This window comes from Salvia hispanica, chromosome 1 (assembly GCF_023119035.1).
Source record: "Salvia hispanica cultivar TCC Black 2014 chromosome 1, UniMelb_Shisp_WGS_1.0, whole genome shotgun sequence".
NCBI lineage: Eukaryota > Viridiplantae > Streptophyta > Magnoliopsida > Lamiales > Lamiaceae > Salvia > Salvia hispanica.
In genome coordinates, this window is record NC_062965.1 from 24,626,049 (window position 1) to 24,644,085 (window position 18,037).

General features: G+C 32.1%; 2 protein-coding genes and 1 long non-coding RNA gene across 3 annotated transcripts; all 3 read left to right on the forward strand.

Moving 5' to 3' along the window:
• Positions 1-3,184: 3,184 nt before the first annotated feature.
• Positions 3,185-4,069, forward strand: LOC125191551 (putative receptor like protein 25). The gene is made up of 2 exons (XM_048088984.1): positions 3,185-3,336; positions 3,505-4,069. Exons 1-2 carry the CDS (start codon positions 3,185-3,187, stop codon positions 4,067-4,069), a joined length of 717 nt encoding a protein of 238 aa, XP_047944941.1.
• Positions 4,070-6,337: 2,268 nt separating this feature from the next.
• On the forward strand, positions 6,338-12,484 carry LOC125191567 (leucine-rich repeat receptor protein kinase MSP1-like). Its single transcript, XM_048088985.1, has 9 exons — positions 6,338-6,948; positions 8,219-8,362; positions 9,670-9,741; positions 9,843-9,914; positions 10,005-10,220; positions 10,573-10,644; positions 10,725-10,796; positions 11,291-11,681; positions 11,818-12,484. The coding sequence occupies exons 1-9, from the start codon at positions 6,567-6,569 to the stop codon at positions 12,482-12,484; spliced, it is 2,088 nt and encodes a 695-aa protein (XP_047944942.1). The 5' UTR covers positions 6,338-6,566.
• A 765-nt stretch (positions 12,485-13,249) lies between these two features.
• On the forward strand, positions 13,250-16,420 carry LOC125202845. The gene is made up of 5 exons (XR_007173201.1): positions 13,250-13,416; positions 13,622-13,692; positions 13,804-13,875; positions 14,897-14,968; positions 15,045-16,420. It is a non-coding gene; the product is annotated as an uncharacterized LOC125202845 (long non-coding RNA).
• Positions 16,421-18,037: the final 1,617 nt, after the last annotated feature.

An 18,037-nucleotide genomic window follows, 5' to 3' on the forward strand; every position in this document is an offset into this window, starting at 1 on the left:
TTTGGGAGGTAACAAACTTAGCGGGGTATTGCCTTCGGAAATTGGGAACATGAAAATGCTAAAGGCTTTCTACATTGGAAACAATTCTTTGACTGGTAACACTTCTAAACTTATTCAACTCTTTTTGTTCAACTAATCAATAAAATTTCATAATTATTCTACCTAATAGTTTTACTTCATACTATTCAAAACACAAGTCAACTAATATGTCATTTAATGTTTAGGTATCAAGTTCCCAAAATATTAGTTGATGTGTCTTTCTTCCTCCATTATTAGTTGATTGTATAAAAACTTTTATCGATACTAATGTAAAAGTTTAATGCAAATGAATGGATAGGGTAAAATAAGTAGTCATTGTTGGTAACATGCAAAGTGCATTTTGAAGATATTTTATCTTTCAAGTAAATTATTTCAGGTCCAATACCACCCACAATTGGAAATTTATCAAATTTGGTGACCTTAGATCTCTCCATGAACAATTTAAATGGTGAGCTTACAAGGTCCTCCATATTCAAAAAGTATACGATAGAGTAAAATAGTCATTGCAAATATACATTCTTAATTGAATTACTTTTTTCCATAAATTTTGAAACTCATACAATGTTCAAGCCATTATTCATTTCATTTTCAGGTCCAATACCATCCAGTATTGGGAATTTGGCAAGTTTACAAACTCTTCAACTACTATTCAACAAATTGAATGGTGAGCTTCTGCCCTCCATCTATAGCTAAAAAAAGCAATTAGTTGTGACTAAAATTTCTTTCCAATAGTAATTACTCTCTCTTTCCAGATTATACTATATTCCTACACACAAATATCCCAAGTAATATTTCTTTCAACCTATTAATTTATAAAATAAAATTAATGCTCACATTAAGTGAAGCTTCCAAAAGTATGCCTGTATGAAGTAAATAGAGCATAAACTTAAGGATTATCCAATTATGACTGAATTCTGGATTTTCTCACGAATTTAAAATTTGATTATAAAAATCATGAACTTTGGAATTTGCTTGAGATTTTCCACTATTGATGTCTTTAATTCGGCAAAATCAATGATACATCCATACATGGCCACTACCGAATCGAATTGAATCTAATCGAAAAAGATGGAGAAATTCGATGAAGGTGAATAACAAACATGGGGAAGAACACTCAAACCTAAATTCCTTACGTGAACAACAAGAAATTCCATCTAAAACATGAAAAAAACTTAATTTAGGTTAAGATTTAATTATAATATTTGCATGAAATGGTATCGTTTATAGCTATTTGAAATGATATACTACCTCCGTCCCCCAAAATTTGCTACACTTTGACCCGACACGGGTTTTAAGAAATGTAATGGAAAGTGAGTTGAAAAAGTTGGTGGGATGTGGGTTCTACTTTTAAAGTATTAGTTTTATAATAAAATGTGAATAGGAATGAGTTAGTGGAATATGGGGTCCACTACCAAAAATGGTAAAAGTGAAGTGTATCAAATTTTAAGGGACGGACCAAAATAGTAAACTGTATCAAATTTTCAGGGACGGAGGTAGTAATTGCTTTTCCTGTCTGAGTAGTCTGCCTAGTCTATCCGAAGAGCTATGATTCGATTTCACCAGAGTCATCAATTGTGGGAAATTCCAAACATGATCAAATTCATAATTTTTAAGGCCAAATTTTAAGTTTGTGGGAAAATCTGGAATTCAGTATATTAGCGACCAATAACCCTAAACTTGCTTTTAGACTCTAGCATGTGGTTTGTTTATGCATATACTTTGATTTCAATAGGTTATGTATAATTCAACATAACCTTATGTTATATTATACTTTTACAGGTTTTATTCCACCAGAGATTCATCGTCTTCATCAATTACAAGTATTGTCCATGAGTTATAACAATTTGTCAGGCCCTTTGCCGCCTACCATTTCCAACATGTCTTCCTTATAAAATATTCAATAAATAACAAACTTAGTGGAGCATTGCCTTCGGAAATTGGGAATCTGAAAGCGCTTGGTGGTTTGTTCATTGCGAACAACTCTTTGATTGGTAAGGTTTCTAACTCTCATATATATATGCCTATTCAACTCTTTCTTTTCATATACATCAATTCCAACCATTTTGAATATTACTAGCTATGATCTTTCGTCGGAAAAGTAACATTCTTAGAGAATACTTGATTCACGTAAATGTATGTTTTTTCGGAATATGATGTGTAATAAATTACTTATGATATGTTTGGAGATATTAAATTTATCTTTAATTCAACTTCTTAAGGTCCAATACCAACCACCATTGGAAATTTATCGAATGTGACTTACGTAGATCTCTCCTGCAACAATTTGTATGGTGAGTTTCCGTACTCCTTATGCCAAAAGATGCACACTTCAAATTACTTTCCCTATGATATTTTGGAAACTCAAGTAAATTTTTATTAAATTAATTTAATTTTCAGGTCCAATACCATCCACTGTTGGGAATCTACCCAATTTGAAATTTCTTGATCTCACGTCCAACAAATTAAATGGTGAGCTATAATTCTCGATCTATATCAATAACTTCCAATAGTAATTCTCTCTCTCTCTCTTAAACAAATATCCTAATATTTGTTCCAAAAATAATACTATATGATAATAAAAATTAATGCTCATATTTTCAGGTCCTATACCATCCACCATTGGAAATCTACTGACTTTGACTGATGTACGTCTCCCTTTCAACAAAATAAATGGTAAGTTTCCAACCTCATCTAAGTTCCATTATGTTTTTTTATGGCACTGTAACGAAAATGTTTCATTTCCATCTCATTCTACCAATTTCTAGGTCTAATACCATTCACTATCGGAAATTTATCAAATTTGGAGTCTCTACAACTCATGGCCAACAAATTAAATAGTGATCTTCCATCCTCTATCTGCAATCTAACATCCTTAGAAGATCTTAATCTCTCAAATAACAGTTTGAGAGATATAATTCCACTATGCATTGGAAACATGAGTAAATCTTTGGTCATGTTACATTTACATGCGAATAAGTTTAGTGGTCTCATTCCATCAACATTCAGCAAAAGGTGTAGTCTTGAGTCCATTAATTTGAGTGGTAATAAATTGCAAGGAAAATTACCCGAATCCTTAGCCAACTGCCAAAGTCTACAAGGCCTCGACATTGGAAATAATAGAATACATGGCAATTTTCCGTACTGGATGGAAGCCCTTCCTCAACTTCGGGTGCTAGTCTTGAGGTCTAACGATTTTGATGGTAACATCTCATTGCCTTTACGAACTAAGCTTCCATTTCCCGAGTTGCAAGTTTTAGACATATCTCAGAATGCGTTTGTTGGCTCTCTACCTGAAAGGTATATCACAAATTTCAAAGCAATGATAGACGTGGCCAACAAGAATGGGCCTCCGATCTTTAATGCATTTCTAAATTATGTGGAAATGACAATTACCTTGAAAGGTCAGGGTAGATTATTAGAGAGATTGTTGGATGACTTTACTATAATTGACTTATCTTGCAATAGATTTTCTGGGAGTATTCCACACTCAATAGGAAATCTTAAGTATCTCAAATACTTGAACTTATCACACAATAATCTCCTAGGAAATATACCTTCATCTCTTGCGAACATGAGTGCACTTGAATCCTTGGATTTGTCTTCAAACAATCTTGATGGAGTCATTCCAAATGAAATGACAAGGTTGACATTTCTTTCGAAATTAAACCTTTCAATGAATGATCTGGTGGGACGCATACCACAATCTAACCAGTTTTCCACATTTGAGAATGATTCATATGTGGGAAACTTAGAGTTATGTGGAGTTTCGTTGACGAAGAAATGCGGAGAGGAGACTAAGCCAAAACAAGAAGAGGAAGAAGATGGTAACGATGATGATGAATTTATAGATGGATTTGGGTGGAAAAGTGTAGTTACGGGATATGGATGTGGAGTCATAGTTGGAATTGGTATGGGTTGTTGGATTATTCGATATGGGAAGCCAAGATGGTTGGTTGAGTTCTTTTTTGGTGTTGGATATAATAACAAGAAGATGAGAAGTAATAGAGCAACACCAAGGAGGAGAAATTGATTCCTAGACAAAAAGTTGTTGTATGATTTTCTTGTTACTCTTTCTTGTGTTCGTTCTTTTTCCTATTTTTTTATTTTTATTTTCTTGTTTGTGTTCGTTGTTAGTTTATAAAATGGAAAATTATATATTTACATCAACTCTTGGATTATAGAATTATGAGCATTTGAAATTGTAATTCTGTTTCAGATCCAAATATATTTATAATATCAAAACTTAGAATTGAAGATTTCAATTTAAATTTCACAGTGACTCTTCTGCCTGATTAGTTGCGCAATTGTTTAGTCCTCTTTGTAGTGATGGACTAAGACTTAGGAACAATTGGGACCGGTAGGCTTTTAGCTTATAATGGTAGACTAATAATGTATATTGCTTTATAATTTCAAAGTCTTCGTCGATGCACATTAATTTTTGTGCTGAGTGAAGAGCAAAGTTATGCGTTATTTTTGTTCAATATTCCACATGGTAGTCCATTGCCAAGAGGACTATGAATCGCTACGAGGCTTATTTTAGATTCTTTCTAACTTGTTAAAGTGATTGTAATATTGAGCTGAGGAAAAAAATGAAATCGGAAAAGTGTATGTTAGAAACAACAAACCAAGTCAGTAGCATTTACATAGGGCAATCTTGCACATGCCACGTAAGTGATGCGATCAAATGAAAACTCTAAATATTGTACAAACTCAAAACTATGATCTGGACCATTGAAAAATGTCAACAGATCACAAAAAGCATCAACAGGAAAATGTCAACAGAATTCCAACGATAGTCAATGATTGATACTGTGTTGATATTGTGTTGACATTAAAATCTTGAAATTTTACACGGTGTTGATATTGTATTGAAATTGTGTTGATATTGTGTTGACATTAAAATCTTGAAATTTTACACGGTGTTGATATTGTATTGAAACTGTGTTGAAGCTGTGCTGAGGAGTTTTGAATTTGTACAATATATAAGTTTGCATTTTATCAGTACCCTGCCACATAATCTATATGTATTTATCAGTACTATTGCACTATAAATATAGACATATAGTTATACTGGTACTGCTAATTAGAATAAAAAATAATTTGTTTATCCAAAACAACACAAGTAACGGATTTAAAAGTTATGACTAAGTCTAACATATTGATAGAAAATTTGTATGTTTAAGAGTTAAAAATAATGAATATCAATACAAATTTTGTAGTCCATAACAATATAAAAAGAACCTTGTTCAGTTAGTATAGTTTTTAGTGTGCCTTAATAAAATATAATCAAGCTAGAATGATAAATATGGAGAAGTTTCTAAAAAACAACATTTCTCCTTCCGTCCACCAAACATAGCCTTATTTATGAAAGACACGAATTTTAGTGAGAAATTGATAAAGATAGAAAGAGAGGGGAGAAAATAGATCAAGTGGGTAAAATATGAGAGAAAGTTTACATTTTTGAAATGTGACTATTTTTCATGAACATCCCAAAATGAAAAAATAAGACTATTTTTTGTGAACGAAGTGAGTATTATTTATTTTTAATAAAGGGGTATTCACTTATAAATTACGAAACTATTGATTTATTCTAATTTTGAAACCAATCAAATTTTTGGCAGTTATATGACTTTATATAAATCATAATTCAACAAATGAAATTATTTAATCTAGAATAATACAATGTTGTTTAACGTGACTTCGTTTTGGCTGATGTTTGATAATGCCACGTTATGTCATCAAATTATGTAATTGCTGAAACTTTGATTGTTTGCAAATCAAAAGAAATCATTAGTTTGATTATAAAATTAGAACATAATCATTAATTTGATTGCAAAATTAAAACAAATCAATAATATAAGAATTTATAGGCGGAACTCAAAGTTAATATATAAAACCAGAATTTAGTAAAATGATTTAACAAATATGCAACAAAGAGAATCTTATTAAATATAAATATAGTAGCAAAGACCCTTCCTTCTTAAATTTTGTCTTAGCCATGCAAATGTGATGACCGTACCATCTTAATCATAGCATTAAATTCATATACTATATTTCAACACTGTGTTTGTATTTGAAATACTAGCTAGTATTCTTCTCTGTCACACATATATTCCAATATCTTGTAGTATGAAATAATTAATCTTCACCGTCAATTTGTGGCCACTGTTTAGTGCTCTTGACTTGACTGACTTGACTTAGTATTCGACGCTTTAAATTGATCTCCAAAAATTCACCCCAATCGTTTTAGTATAAAGAGCATTAATTTATTGCCTACACTTACCATAATGGAGAGGTTTTCCCCATTTTTCTTACCTTCTCTCATTTTCTTTTGTTGTCTCACGAGTTATAGCATTGCAACCACACTTGACATAAAAAGAGATGAATCTTCTCTTCTTGCTTTCAAAGCCCTCATCACCTCAGATACTATACAGCAAAATTGGAGCACTCAAACCTCAGTTTGCTCATGGATTGGAGTCACTTGTGATTCCCATGGCACCAGAGTGACTCAATTAAACCTTTCAAAGATGGGAGTAAGAGGCACCATTGCATCCGAAATCGGAAATCTTGATTTTCTGATTTCTCTTGATCTAAGTGGAAACCAACTTGATGGTTCTATTGCTCCATCAATCTTCAATCTCACGGTAATCGAATTGATTAATTTAGGCGGTAATAGCTTATCTGGTTCCCTTCCAAAAGATATTTGCAGGCACAATAGACTTCAAAGACTCAAAGTGCTTGAAATAGGGTGCAACGAAATGGAGGGAGATATACCGTTGAGTTTGGCTCAATGCCAACAACTTGATAGAATTACATTTGGAGGCAACAACTTTAGTGGACATGTACCCAGAGAAATTGGGAACATCACACAGCTTAAGGTATTAGACCTTAGCAACAACCACTTGAGAGGTATATTTTCTAATCTCTATGCTCAGAATTTAACTATAGTCGGTCCTTTAATTACTATCATTTCGCTATTTCCATTGATCATAAGATATCCTCAATCGATATCTGCATTTGTGACAACTATAAATCCGTTGTCTTTGCCTTGTGTGAAATTTTTTTATATTTGCTTTGATGTATTCGACTTGTCTGAACATTCAGGCCATGTTTGACATGATGGAATGAAATAATGAGGAAATGAAATGGAATACTAAGGGAATGAATTGTTATTCCTTGATTGATTTCATTTCTATGCTTGGTAAGTATAAATAATATAGGAACGGAATGAAATATGAACAATTAATTGTTTTAAAAGTCATTTTCAATTTTAATTAATTGTTATTATTAGAATTAATTATTCCGGACAAAGGATGTTGTCCGGTATTGAATTGGAAGGAATAGAATTAGAAATCATATGATGTTGTCCGATGTGTAGTGTGTTTGTTTAGTGCACACGCACTAGTGTGTGTGTGCAGTGTGTGAGTGTGTGTCCGCTGAGTGTGTGTGTGTGTGAAGTGTTTTGAATTATTTTTGCAATTATAAAAATTCCAAAAGTATGAATTATTTTTCTTTTAGTTCGTCCTTGAAAAGTATAAATACTAATAATGTGGATCTCATTCTTTATTAACACTACTTCTACTATTGTCTCTCTCTCTCTTAATTTAACAATTGTATATTAAAACCCTTACCTAACCACTAGGACAAAGAGGGTAATTATTACAGTATCATAAACTTGAGCATGCATATTTGTTAACTAAATTTTATTACTCTATGCGTCCTATAGAAATAGGTTATATTTCCTTTTTTGTCCGTTTCATACAAATAATTCATATTCATTTCTCTTTGACTTTACTAATTACACATTAAAAGTCGTGTCAACCCTAAATGACTTATTTCTGTGGGATTGGGGGAAGTATATAATATTTCATGTACTTCTAAAATCATCCAATAATTATATACATGAGCTATAGTAAAAAGAATCTTGTAAATAATTTAAAATAAAAAAATTCAAAAATAAATGGAAAAAAATTCATATCAACCCACTTACTACTAAATAGGCGTAGCTCAAGCTGAGATCCTTAATTCGGCTAGACTTGCTTCAGTCATGGGCATGTGCCAAGCTGGGCCTCATCGGGCCTAGATGGCCCACCTGACCCACTAAGCTCAGATCAATTATCATTTTTCTGATTGTTAAAATATACAACTGAAATTATTCTGATAAATGATAATATTGCAGGAATCATTCCACAAGAGATTCATCATCTTCAAAATTTACAAATGTTGGACATGTCGTCCAATGAATTGTCAGGCCCGTTGCCATCTGCCATTGGAAATATGAAAGCATTACAACAGTTGATCCTTGAGGACAATGCTTTAACCGGTAACATTATTAACCTTTCTTTTTCATGTAACATTCGCAACCATTGTAGAAACTAGAAAGCATGTATAGCATTTGCATCCAATCTTGTATCATGAAAGTGTTATATTGCTAAATAAATATTTAATTGCTAACTATAATTAAATAATATTCATTAGATGTTTAAATTAAAGATCTAAATCATTAGTCCCAGAATATCAATACAATAAAAAAAAAAGTCAATAAGAGTGTTATGGTCAATTTACAACAAATTAGCTGTAACTAACTTTTGAAAAATATTTCATAACTTTAAAACGTATATACTTTCTCGATTTAAATTATTTTTTAGCACAACATATATCAAATTAAAGATAGTTTAATAACGATTCTAACGAGATCCCACTTGCATATGTTCCGTTGTCAAAATTTGAAAAAAAAATCGAACATTTTTTATTTTTTCGTACAGCAACAAATGTCAACATGATATATAAAATATGTCAATATAATACATGTAGAATGTCAATATAAGCTATGTGTTAACATTCTCAAAGCATTGTGTTCACATTATCAAAGCATTGTTTTGATATTTTCGAACCACTATATTGACATTTTCATCCAAAACCTTAATTTGGTAGTTTTTTTTATCTTTTTCGATTTAATTAATAGAAATTAAAATTACACGTGGCAAATTGTAGACTACAAATTTTCTAAAATCCTATGGTCTTAAATTAGTTATAGTTGGCAATTAAATGATGAGTTAGCAATTGATCACTCCCCTATTATAACATATCCAACATTTGTAGATCTTCATAATTTGTATTTGTGAATAGATTTTTGCTTAATTCAAACCTATATTTTTATTAATTTGTGTGTGGAGTAAAACAAAGTAATTCAAACCTATATTTTTTAGATATAATTCATTTTCTTTAAGCACATTACCTTCCACTATTGGAAATCCATCAAATTTGAGGTTCATAAGTCTCTCTAACAACAAATTAAATGGTGAGTTTACATACTCCATTTGCAGAGCATATTTTTGAAATATATTTAAATTTACTTTTTAAGTCCAGTGCAATGTTTTTTTTGTTTATCCTAAGCTCTATACATATCTATTGCAGACCTTCACAATCTATAAGAATTGAAAATAATTCATAATTATTAATTTAAAATAAGTTTTAGTTTTATCAAATTTATATATCTATATTTATTTGTGTATTAGAGTACTAAAGTAATTCCTATATCTATATTAGCAAATTCCTATATCTACATTTTTTGAGATATGATTTATATTCCACTATACTAAAATTTATCTTCCAAATAATTTCTCTTAGGACCAATACCTTCCACTATTGGAAATCTATCAAATCTGGAGTTCATAAGTCTCCTTAACAACACATTAAATGGTGAGTTTCCATCATTAATCAAAAACTTGACATACATACTTTGAATTTGTGCCTCTGCTAATTTCACACAATTTCTATGAGTTTGCATCTCCAATTTTCAGGTCCAGTACCATCCACCATTGGAAATCTATCAAATTTGTGGTTTCTAAATTTGGGAAACAACAAATTAAATGGTGAGCTTCCATTGACGCATGACATGCCTTGAAGATCTTCTTATCTCTAAAATTTGTATCTAACTTTTTTGTGATTATATAACTTTTCAGGTTTAATTCCACAAGAGATCCATCATCTTCATTATTTAAGGTCATTGTTCATGAATGATAACAATATGTCAGGCCCATTGCCACCTGCCGTTTTCAACATGTCTTCCTTTGGACGTATTCAGTTAGAAGGTAACAAATTTAGTGGGGTATTGCCTTCGGAAATTGGGAACATGCAAGGGCTAATGATTTTGGGCATTCAGAACAATTCTTTCATTGGTAAGACTTCTATTTATGCTTTTCATACGGAGTATATATTAATACAACCATTGTGAATATTAACATGCTGTCTTCTCTTAATTTCATTTAGCTTATTTATTAGGACTAGTGAGAAACTTAAAAAATACTTTGCAGTACTTTTCCTATATAATTTAATGATTTTTATTTTGGTTAAAATTTCATCAAACACAAGAATTCTGAACTTATGGAAGTTACTTTCTTATAGTACTAAAATCCATGTCAAAGGAACTTTTCTTCCTCCAATTATGCATGGATAGAGTAACATTTTCATTGCTTGTAGCATGCAATGTGCATTTTGGAGATATTTTATCTATTAATTAACTTCATTCAGGTTCACTGCCATCCAGCATTGGAAATTTATCAATGTTGGTGGAGTTAGATCTCTCCTACAACAATTTAAATGGTGAGCTAGCTTCAGTCCCCATATTCAACAAGGTTTTGGAAACTCAATCATATTTTTAATTAAGCCATTATTCATTTCAGGTCCAATACCATCCACTATTGGGAATCTAGCCAATTTAAAGCATCTTGATCTCAAATCCAACAAATTAAGTGGTGAGCTTCTATACTCCATCTGTAACTAAAAAGAAAGCAATTAGTTGTGACTTGTGATGCAAAATTTCATTAAAACAAAAATTAATACTCACACTTAGTGGAGCCTCCAAATAACTTAAGGTGCATGTTTGGTAGGCATTAAATTAGCACAAGAAAATTAATTAAGATGGGCTTTAAGATAATTTATGTTATCTCACTTTTTTGGGCTGTTAAATAATCCATCCTTTTAAACTAATTCACTCTGGGCCGAAATGGGCTGTGATGGCCTCCATCAATTTGAGTGGTAATAAATTGGAAGGAAAATTACCAGAATCCTTAGCCAATTGCCAAAGTCTACAAGGCCTCGACATTGGAAATAATAGAATACATGGCAATTTTCCATATTGGATGGAAGCCCTTCCTCAACTTCGGGTGCTAGTCTTGAGGTCTAACAAGTTTGATGGTAACATGTCACTGTCTTCACGAACTAAGCTTCCATTTCCTTGAGTTGCAAGTTTTAGATATATCTCAGAATGCATTTGTGGGCTCTCTACCTGAAAGGTATATCAACAATTTCAAAGCAATGATAGAAGTGATCAAGGTGGATGAGACAGAAAGATCCTCTACATTTCGAAGTTATGTGGAGATGACGATCACCTTGAAAGGTCAGGATCAATTATTAGAGAGACTGCTGGAAGCTTTTACGATAATTGACTTATCCTCGAATAGATTTTCTGGGAATATTCCACGTTCAATAGGAAATCTTAAGTCTCTCAAATACTTGAACTTGTCACACAATAACCTTATAGGAAATATACCTTCATCTCTTGCAAACATGAGTGCGCTTGAATCGTTGGACTTGTCTTCAAACAATTTGGATGGAGTAATTCCAAGTGAAATGACAAGGTTGACATTTCTTTCGAAATTAAACCTTTCAATGAATCATCTGGTGGGACAAATACCACGATCTAACCAGTTTTCCACATTTGAGAATGATTCGTATGTGGGAAACATTGGGTTATGTGGAGTTCCGCTGACGAAGAAAATGCAAAGAGGAGAGTGGGCCAAAAGAAGAAGAGGAAGAAGATGATAACGATGATGAAGAATTTATAGATGGATTTGGGTGGAAAAGTGTAGTGATGGGATATGGATGTGGATTCATAGTTGGAATTGGTATGGGTTATTGTGTTATTCGATATGGAAAGCCAAGATGGTTGGTTGAATTCTTTTTTGGCGTTGGATATAAATACAAGACGAAGAAGAGAGATGAATCTGCTCTTCTTACTTTTAAAGCATTCATCACTTCAGACCCTCACAATATTCTAAAGCGAAATTGGAGCACTCGAACCTCTGTTTGCTCATGGATTGGAGTCACTTGTGATTCCCATGGCACTAGAGTGACTCGTTTAAATATCTCACATATGGAACTCGTAGGCAGCATCCCACTAGAAATTGGAAATCTTGATTCTCTGGCTTCTCTAGATCTAAGTGGAAACCATCTTCACGGTCCTATTGCTGCATCTATCTTCAATATGTCGGTAATCGAATCTATTATTGTGTACAACACTAACTTATCAGGCCGCCTTCCAAAAGAAATTTGCAGGCACAATAGACTTCAAAGACTCAAAGTTCTTGATTTAGGCTGGAACAAATTGGAGGGAAATATACCGTTGAGCAGGAGTTATTCCGCGAGAGATTGGTTGTCTTGATAATTTACGAACGTTGGACATGGAGTTCAATTATTTGTTCTTACTGGATGAATGGAACGTCATGGTTCGAATTCCATAATTGATGAAAATTGTATTTTTTTCATGTTTTTTAACATACTTAATTTCACCTTGGAAGTAATGATTGTTGGTGAAATGCTACTATATTACATATTTTTTGTCTATTTAGTGATTTATCTTCCAAATAATTTCTTTCAGGCCCATTACCTTCCACTATTGGAAATCTATCAAATTTGAAATACATATTACTCTCTGACAACATATTTAATGGTGAGTTTCATCATTTATTTGCAACTTGACAAACATTTTCTTGAATTTGTGGCAAATGATGTATAAAATAGAAAATTCATTACTAGCTTCAATTAATATATATATCTATGAATTTGTTTCTCCAATTTTCAGGTCCAATAACACCTGCCATTGGAAATCTATCAAATTTGTTGTATATAAATATGGAGATGAACATATTAAATGGTGAGCTTCATCAAAACACATTAAATGATACTCAAAACAAGTTTCATGGCATCATTTTCAGTAGATAAATATCACATTATTTTTTTTCAAGAGTATACACTTGAATTATGAACTTTTTGTGATCATATATTTTTACAGGTGTTTTTCCACAAGAGATTCGTCATCTTCATCGTTTAAGCTATTTGCTCATAAATCATAACAATTTGTCCGGCCCTTTCCCGCCTTCCTTTTTAAACTTGTCTTTCGTCATCTTCATCGTTTAAGCTATCTGCTCATGAATCTTAACAATTTGTCCGGCCCTATCCCGCCTTCCTTTTTAAACTTGTCTTCCTTGGTATACAGTTGGTTAGATAGTAACAAACTTAGCGGGACGTTGCCTTTGGAAATTGGGAACATGAAAGCCCTACAGTCTTTGTCCATTGCCAACAATTCTTTCATTGGTAGGCCTTCTAATTAACTTCAAGCAGTTCAACTATTGTTTTTGATCATGTATATCTATGCACACAATAGGTAAGAATTGAAATACAAAAGGAGAAAGAGAAATATCTAGTTGATGATTAGAATATTATAAAGTTGTATTGTCCTGTATATTACTAACTGTTTTTGGATTTTGGATGTTTTTTTATCTTTCAAAAATTCTTTCAGGTTCAATACCACCAACTTTCGGAAATCTATCAAATTGAAGGGCTTAGATCTCTCCGAAAACAATTTAAATGGTTATTAAGCTTCCATCCTCCATATGCAACAATATCACACCATTTGAATCACTTTTTCCTTTGAAAACTCAAACAAATTTTTAATTAAGTTGTTATTCATTTAATTTTCAGGTCCAATACCATCTACTATTGGAAATCTAGCCAAATTATATTATCTAGTCCTCGGTTCCAACAAATTAACTGGTGAGCCAATTTATACAATTCTTATTGCATAACTACAAACCATGAAACATTTTATATACGCATATGTCCATAATAATATGCACTATTTCTTTTTATCCATCCCACAAGAATATACATTTTTTAATTTTAGAAACTCTTTTCTTTCTAATGAGGTGGGATCCATTCTCCACTAACAATACTTTAATTACTGTTTCTTTCTAAATCTCTCTTACTTTACCAATTTTGCATCAAAACTTGTGTCGAACCCAAAGTGCATATTCTTTTAGGACGGATAGAGTATATGTAGGAGGTTTTTGGTTTGCAAGATTGAATCCGGGATTAAATTTATAGTGTGTTTGGTTCATGAGATTCAATCTCACAACTCAATCCTAGATGGATAATCATGGGATAATTAGTCATAGCTAACCCCCAATGACTAAAATAATCTCACAACTCAATCCTAGATTGTATCTTGTTATTATTTTACCTTGGAAACCGAACACCACCGTAATGTACCGTTCCCTTGAAATGAACATAGTATATACTATATTCGTTATAGGGGTAGTCCATTCCATGTTCATTACAAACCGAATAAAGTGTTCATTACAAATGCATATAATGTTTATGGTTTGTAGTTACTTAATAAGAATTTGTTATTAAATGGATATGCCCCAGTAGGGGTGCGTTAAAATGACAACACCTTTTAAAGTGACACCACGTAGCCTGCAATATTATAAACGCTACACTGCAATCTATAGATTTCAGTCTAGCGTATTGGATATTGCAGACGGGCAAAAATTATAGTTTAGCCTATTGAATATTGTAGACCGAGAAAATTTACCCTTGAGTGTTTTTTATGATTATCACATGTCAGCTGATTATTCGTCCACGTGTGCACATAACTGGCTAGGAATGGTGGTATGATGTCACTTTAAGAGGTGTTGTCATTTTAACACGAACCTGCCCCAATATATATAAATCATTACTTACTTTGTATATGCATGTGGAGTAATATTTATGAATTTTTTTTTCCTATTTCAAGGTCCAATACCATCCATCTTTGGAAATCTACCAATTTTGGATTATTTAGGCCTCTCTGATAACAAACTTAATGGTAAGCTTCCATAATGTTATTTGCTTTTCATGTAAAGAAAATTATTTCATATCCTTCTCTTCATACCATATTTCAGGTCCAATACCATCCAGCCTAGGATATGATTCAAAACTATTAAGTTTATTGCTCTCTTCCAATAGATTAAATGGCGAGCTTCCCTCCACCATCTGCAACCTTACATCCCTCGAAAATCTTATTCTTTCACACAACATTTTGGCAGGAACAATTCCATGGTGCCTTAGAAACATGAGTCAATCTTTGTTCATGTTTCATTTAAACGCGAATCGCTTCGGTGGTCTTATTCCGTCAACATTTAGCAATGGTTGCAGTCTCGTCTCCATCAATATGAGCGGTAATAAATTGCGAGGGGAGTAAAATGAATCCTTAATCAACTGCCAAAATCTAAAGGGCATCGACGTTGGAAATAATAGAATACATGGCAATTTTCCGTACTGGATGGAAGCCCTTCCTCAACTTCGGGTGCTAATCTTGAGGTCTAACAAGTTTGATGGTAACATGTCACTGCCTTCGCGAACCAAGCTCCCCTTTCCCGAATTGCTAGTTTTAGATGTGTCGCACAATGCATTTGTTGGCGCTTTACCTGAAAGGTATATCATGAATTTCAAAGCAATGGTACATATGAGCAAGGTAAATGTGACGGAAATAGCATATAATATCTATCAAGCTTTTGTGGAGATGACAATCACTTTGAAAGGTCGTGATCAGTTATTAGAGAGACTAGTGGATTCCTTTACGATAATTGACTTGTCCTCGAATAGATTTTCAGGGTTTATTCCGCGTTCAATAGGAAATCTTACGTCTCTCGAGTACTTGAACTTGTCACATAATAACCTCACGGGAAATATACCTTCATCTCTTGCAAACATGAGTGCTATTGAATCGTTGGACTTGTCTTCAAATTATTTGGATGGAGTGATTCCGAATGAGATGACAAGGTTGACATTTCTTTCGAAATTAAAACCTTTCAATGAATGATCTGGTGGGACAGATACCACAATCTAACCAGTTTTCTACGTTTGAAAATGATTCGTTTGTGGGAAATTTGGGGTTATGTGGAGTTCCGTTGATAAGAAAATGCAACGGCGAGAGTGGGCCAAAAGAAGAACTCGAAGACGAAGAGAAGATGGATATTTTATAGATGGATTTGGGTGGAAAAGTGTAGTGATGGGGTATGGATGTAGACTCATAGGAATTGGTATTGGTTGTTGTGTTCTTCGATATGGAAAGCCAAGATGGTTGGTTGAGTTCTTTTTTGGCGCTGGATATAATATGAAGAAAAAGAGGCACAATAGAGAAACACCAAAACAAAGTAGAAGTTGATTTTAAAAAAAAAAAAATTGTGTGATTTTTTTTTCTTCTATTTATAATTATTTCTACTTTCTTGTTTGATTTCGCATATTAATACATTATGACTGTATTTGCAGCCTTGAATTTCGCTCTCATTTACTAATCACACTATCAAAATTGGCTTTCATTTACAGATTATTCTAAGATTGTGACAAAATCGAGTAAATGCCGCAAATGATTAAACAAAATCGAGTAAAGTACTAATCATAAAAATTACTCAACGTATGTCCATTGCCACGTAGATAATTGGAGCGTAATTTTTGGATGTCACGTCAATATTCTTATCAACGTAAGTTTTTCCGGGACATTTTATTACAAAAGTTGATATGTTGGGTGGTTAGAAATTACTTAAACGATGAGATATTTTAGAATAACACTCCAAACAATGGATCAAATCTATATGAGAGAGTGGAATGGGCAAAAGCTGATTGGGCTAGAAAATTATAAGTTTGCTAAGTGGGTTGTACTAAGCCCACTTAAACTGATTGGCCTTATTAAAGATACGGCCCATTTTCTAGTGAATTATCATTAGAAGCTGGAACTTTTCTATTGACTTCATTTCTTGTTTTGATGTCTAGAAAACTTAGTGATTGTTTGAAAAAACAAATATTCAACTGGGGTTATTGGGTTAAATTAACGGGAATTAATACAATTTTAGGTAATTATAACCCTTTTATCTAAATAATAATAATAATTTAATTAAACATTAAAGTATAAAATAACTAAGGTGGCCGCTCAATTTTTACAAATAATGAAAAGACATTGGCATTTGGCACTAAAGTACGGCATTATATATATTTTCTTTAGACACAATTTTCAATATTGCTTGCATTGAAATCCACTCTTTAAAAAAAACCTATAACTTAAACATCAAGAAAATTTCAGTTTACTCATTCAAATTAAATATTCTTTTTGTAAACACTGATGTGGTTTACTAACACTAAATATGGAAGAAATATGTAAACGTTACAATTTTTCAAGATGGAGCAAGTGATATAAATAAATACTACTACTACTAGTTGATAAAGTAAAGTAGTGTGGAAGGAAAAGAACGTGCCGGGTTGGCTTTGAGATCAAGTTTCATGTGCTTTTATGGGATTTGCAACTAATTATGAGCTGCTAATATATTTTTTTTTTATATTGAAAATAAATAAACATAGAAGAATAATTGCTACATCATGAAAGGAATATTCGAAAGAAATGGAGTACTAATTATTTAAATTATGAAATTTAGTTAAACTATTCAGTCCATCCATGAGCTTTGAATATTGAATATTAACTTACGAAATTTTAATTTTTCTCAATTATCTCATATACATATAAAATCTGATGCATAAAATGATATTGTTAGAGTAAAAAAGGAAAAGAAAAAAGTAAAAAAATATATATTCTAATAAAAAAAACCTCTTTTTTATTCCTTTTGAGCATCATCAAATACATCATTTTATAAACATATGGGACAATAAGAAAAAAATAATAAATTATGTGTTTTAATATTTCGTTTTTAAACCTTGTAATACTAATTAGATTTTAACTATATGATTTGTTAACTATTAGTATTTAAAATGTGACTCCTCGATTGAACGCCGACACTCCAATAATTAAAACTAGACCTCAGTAGCCATTATAAATTCTATAAAAATTTTGAACACTATAGCTTCTCAAATGTCATTGTATGGAATTTATTATTATAAGATAATA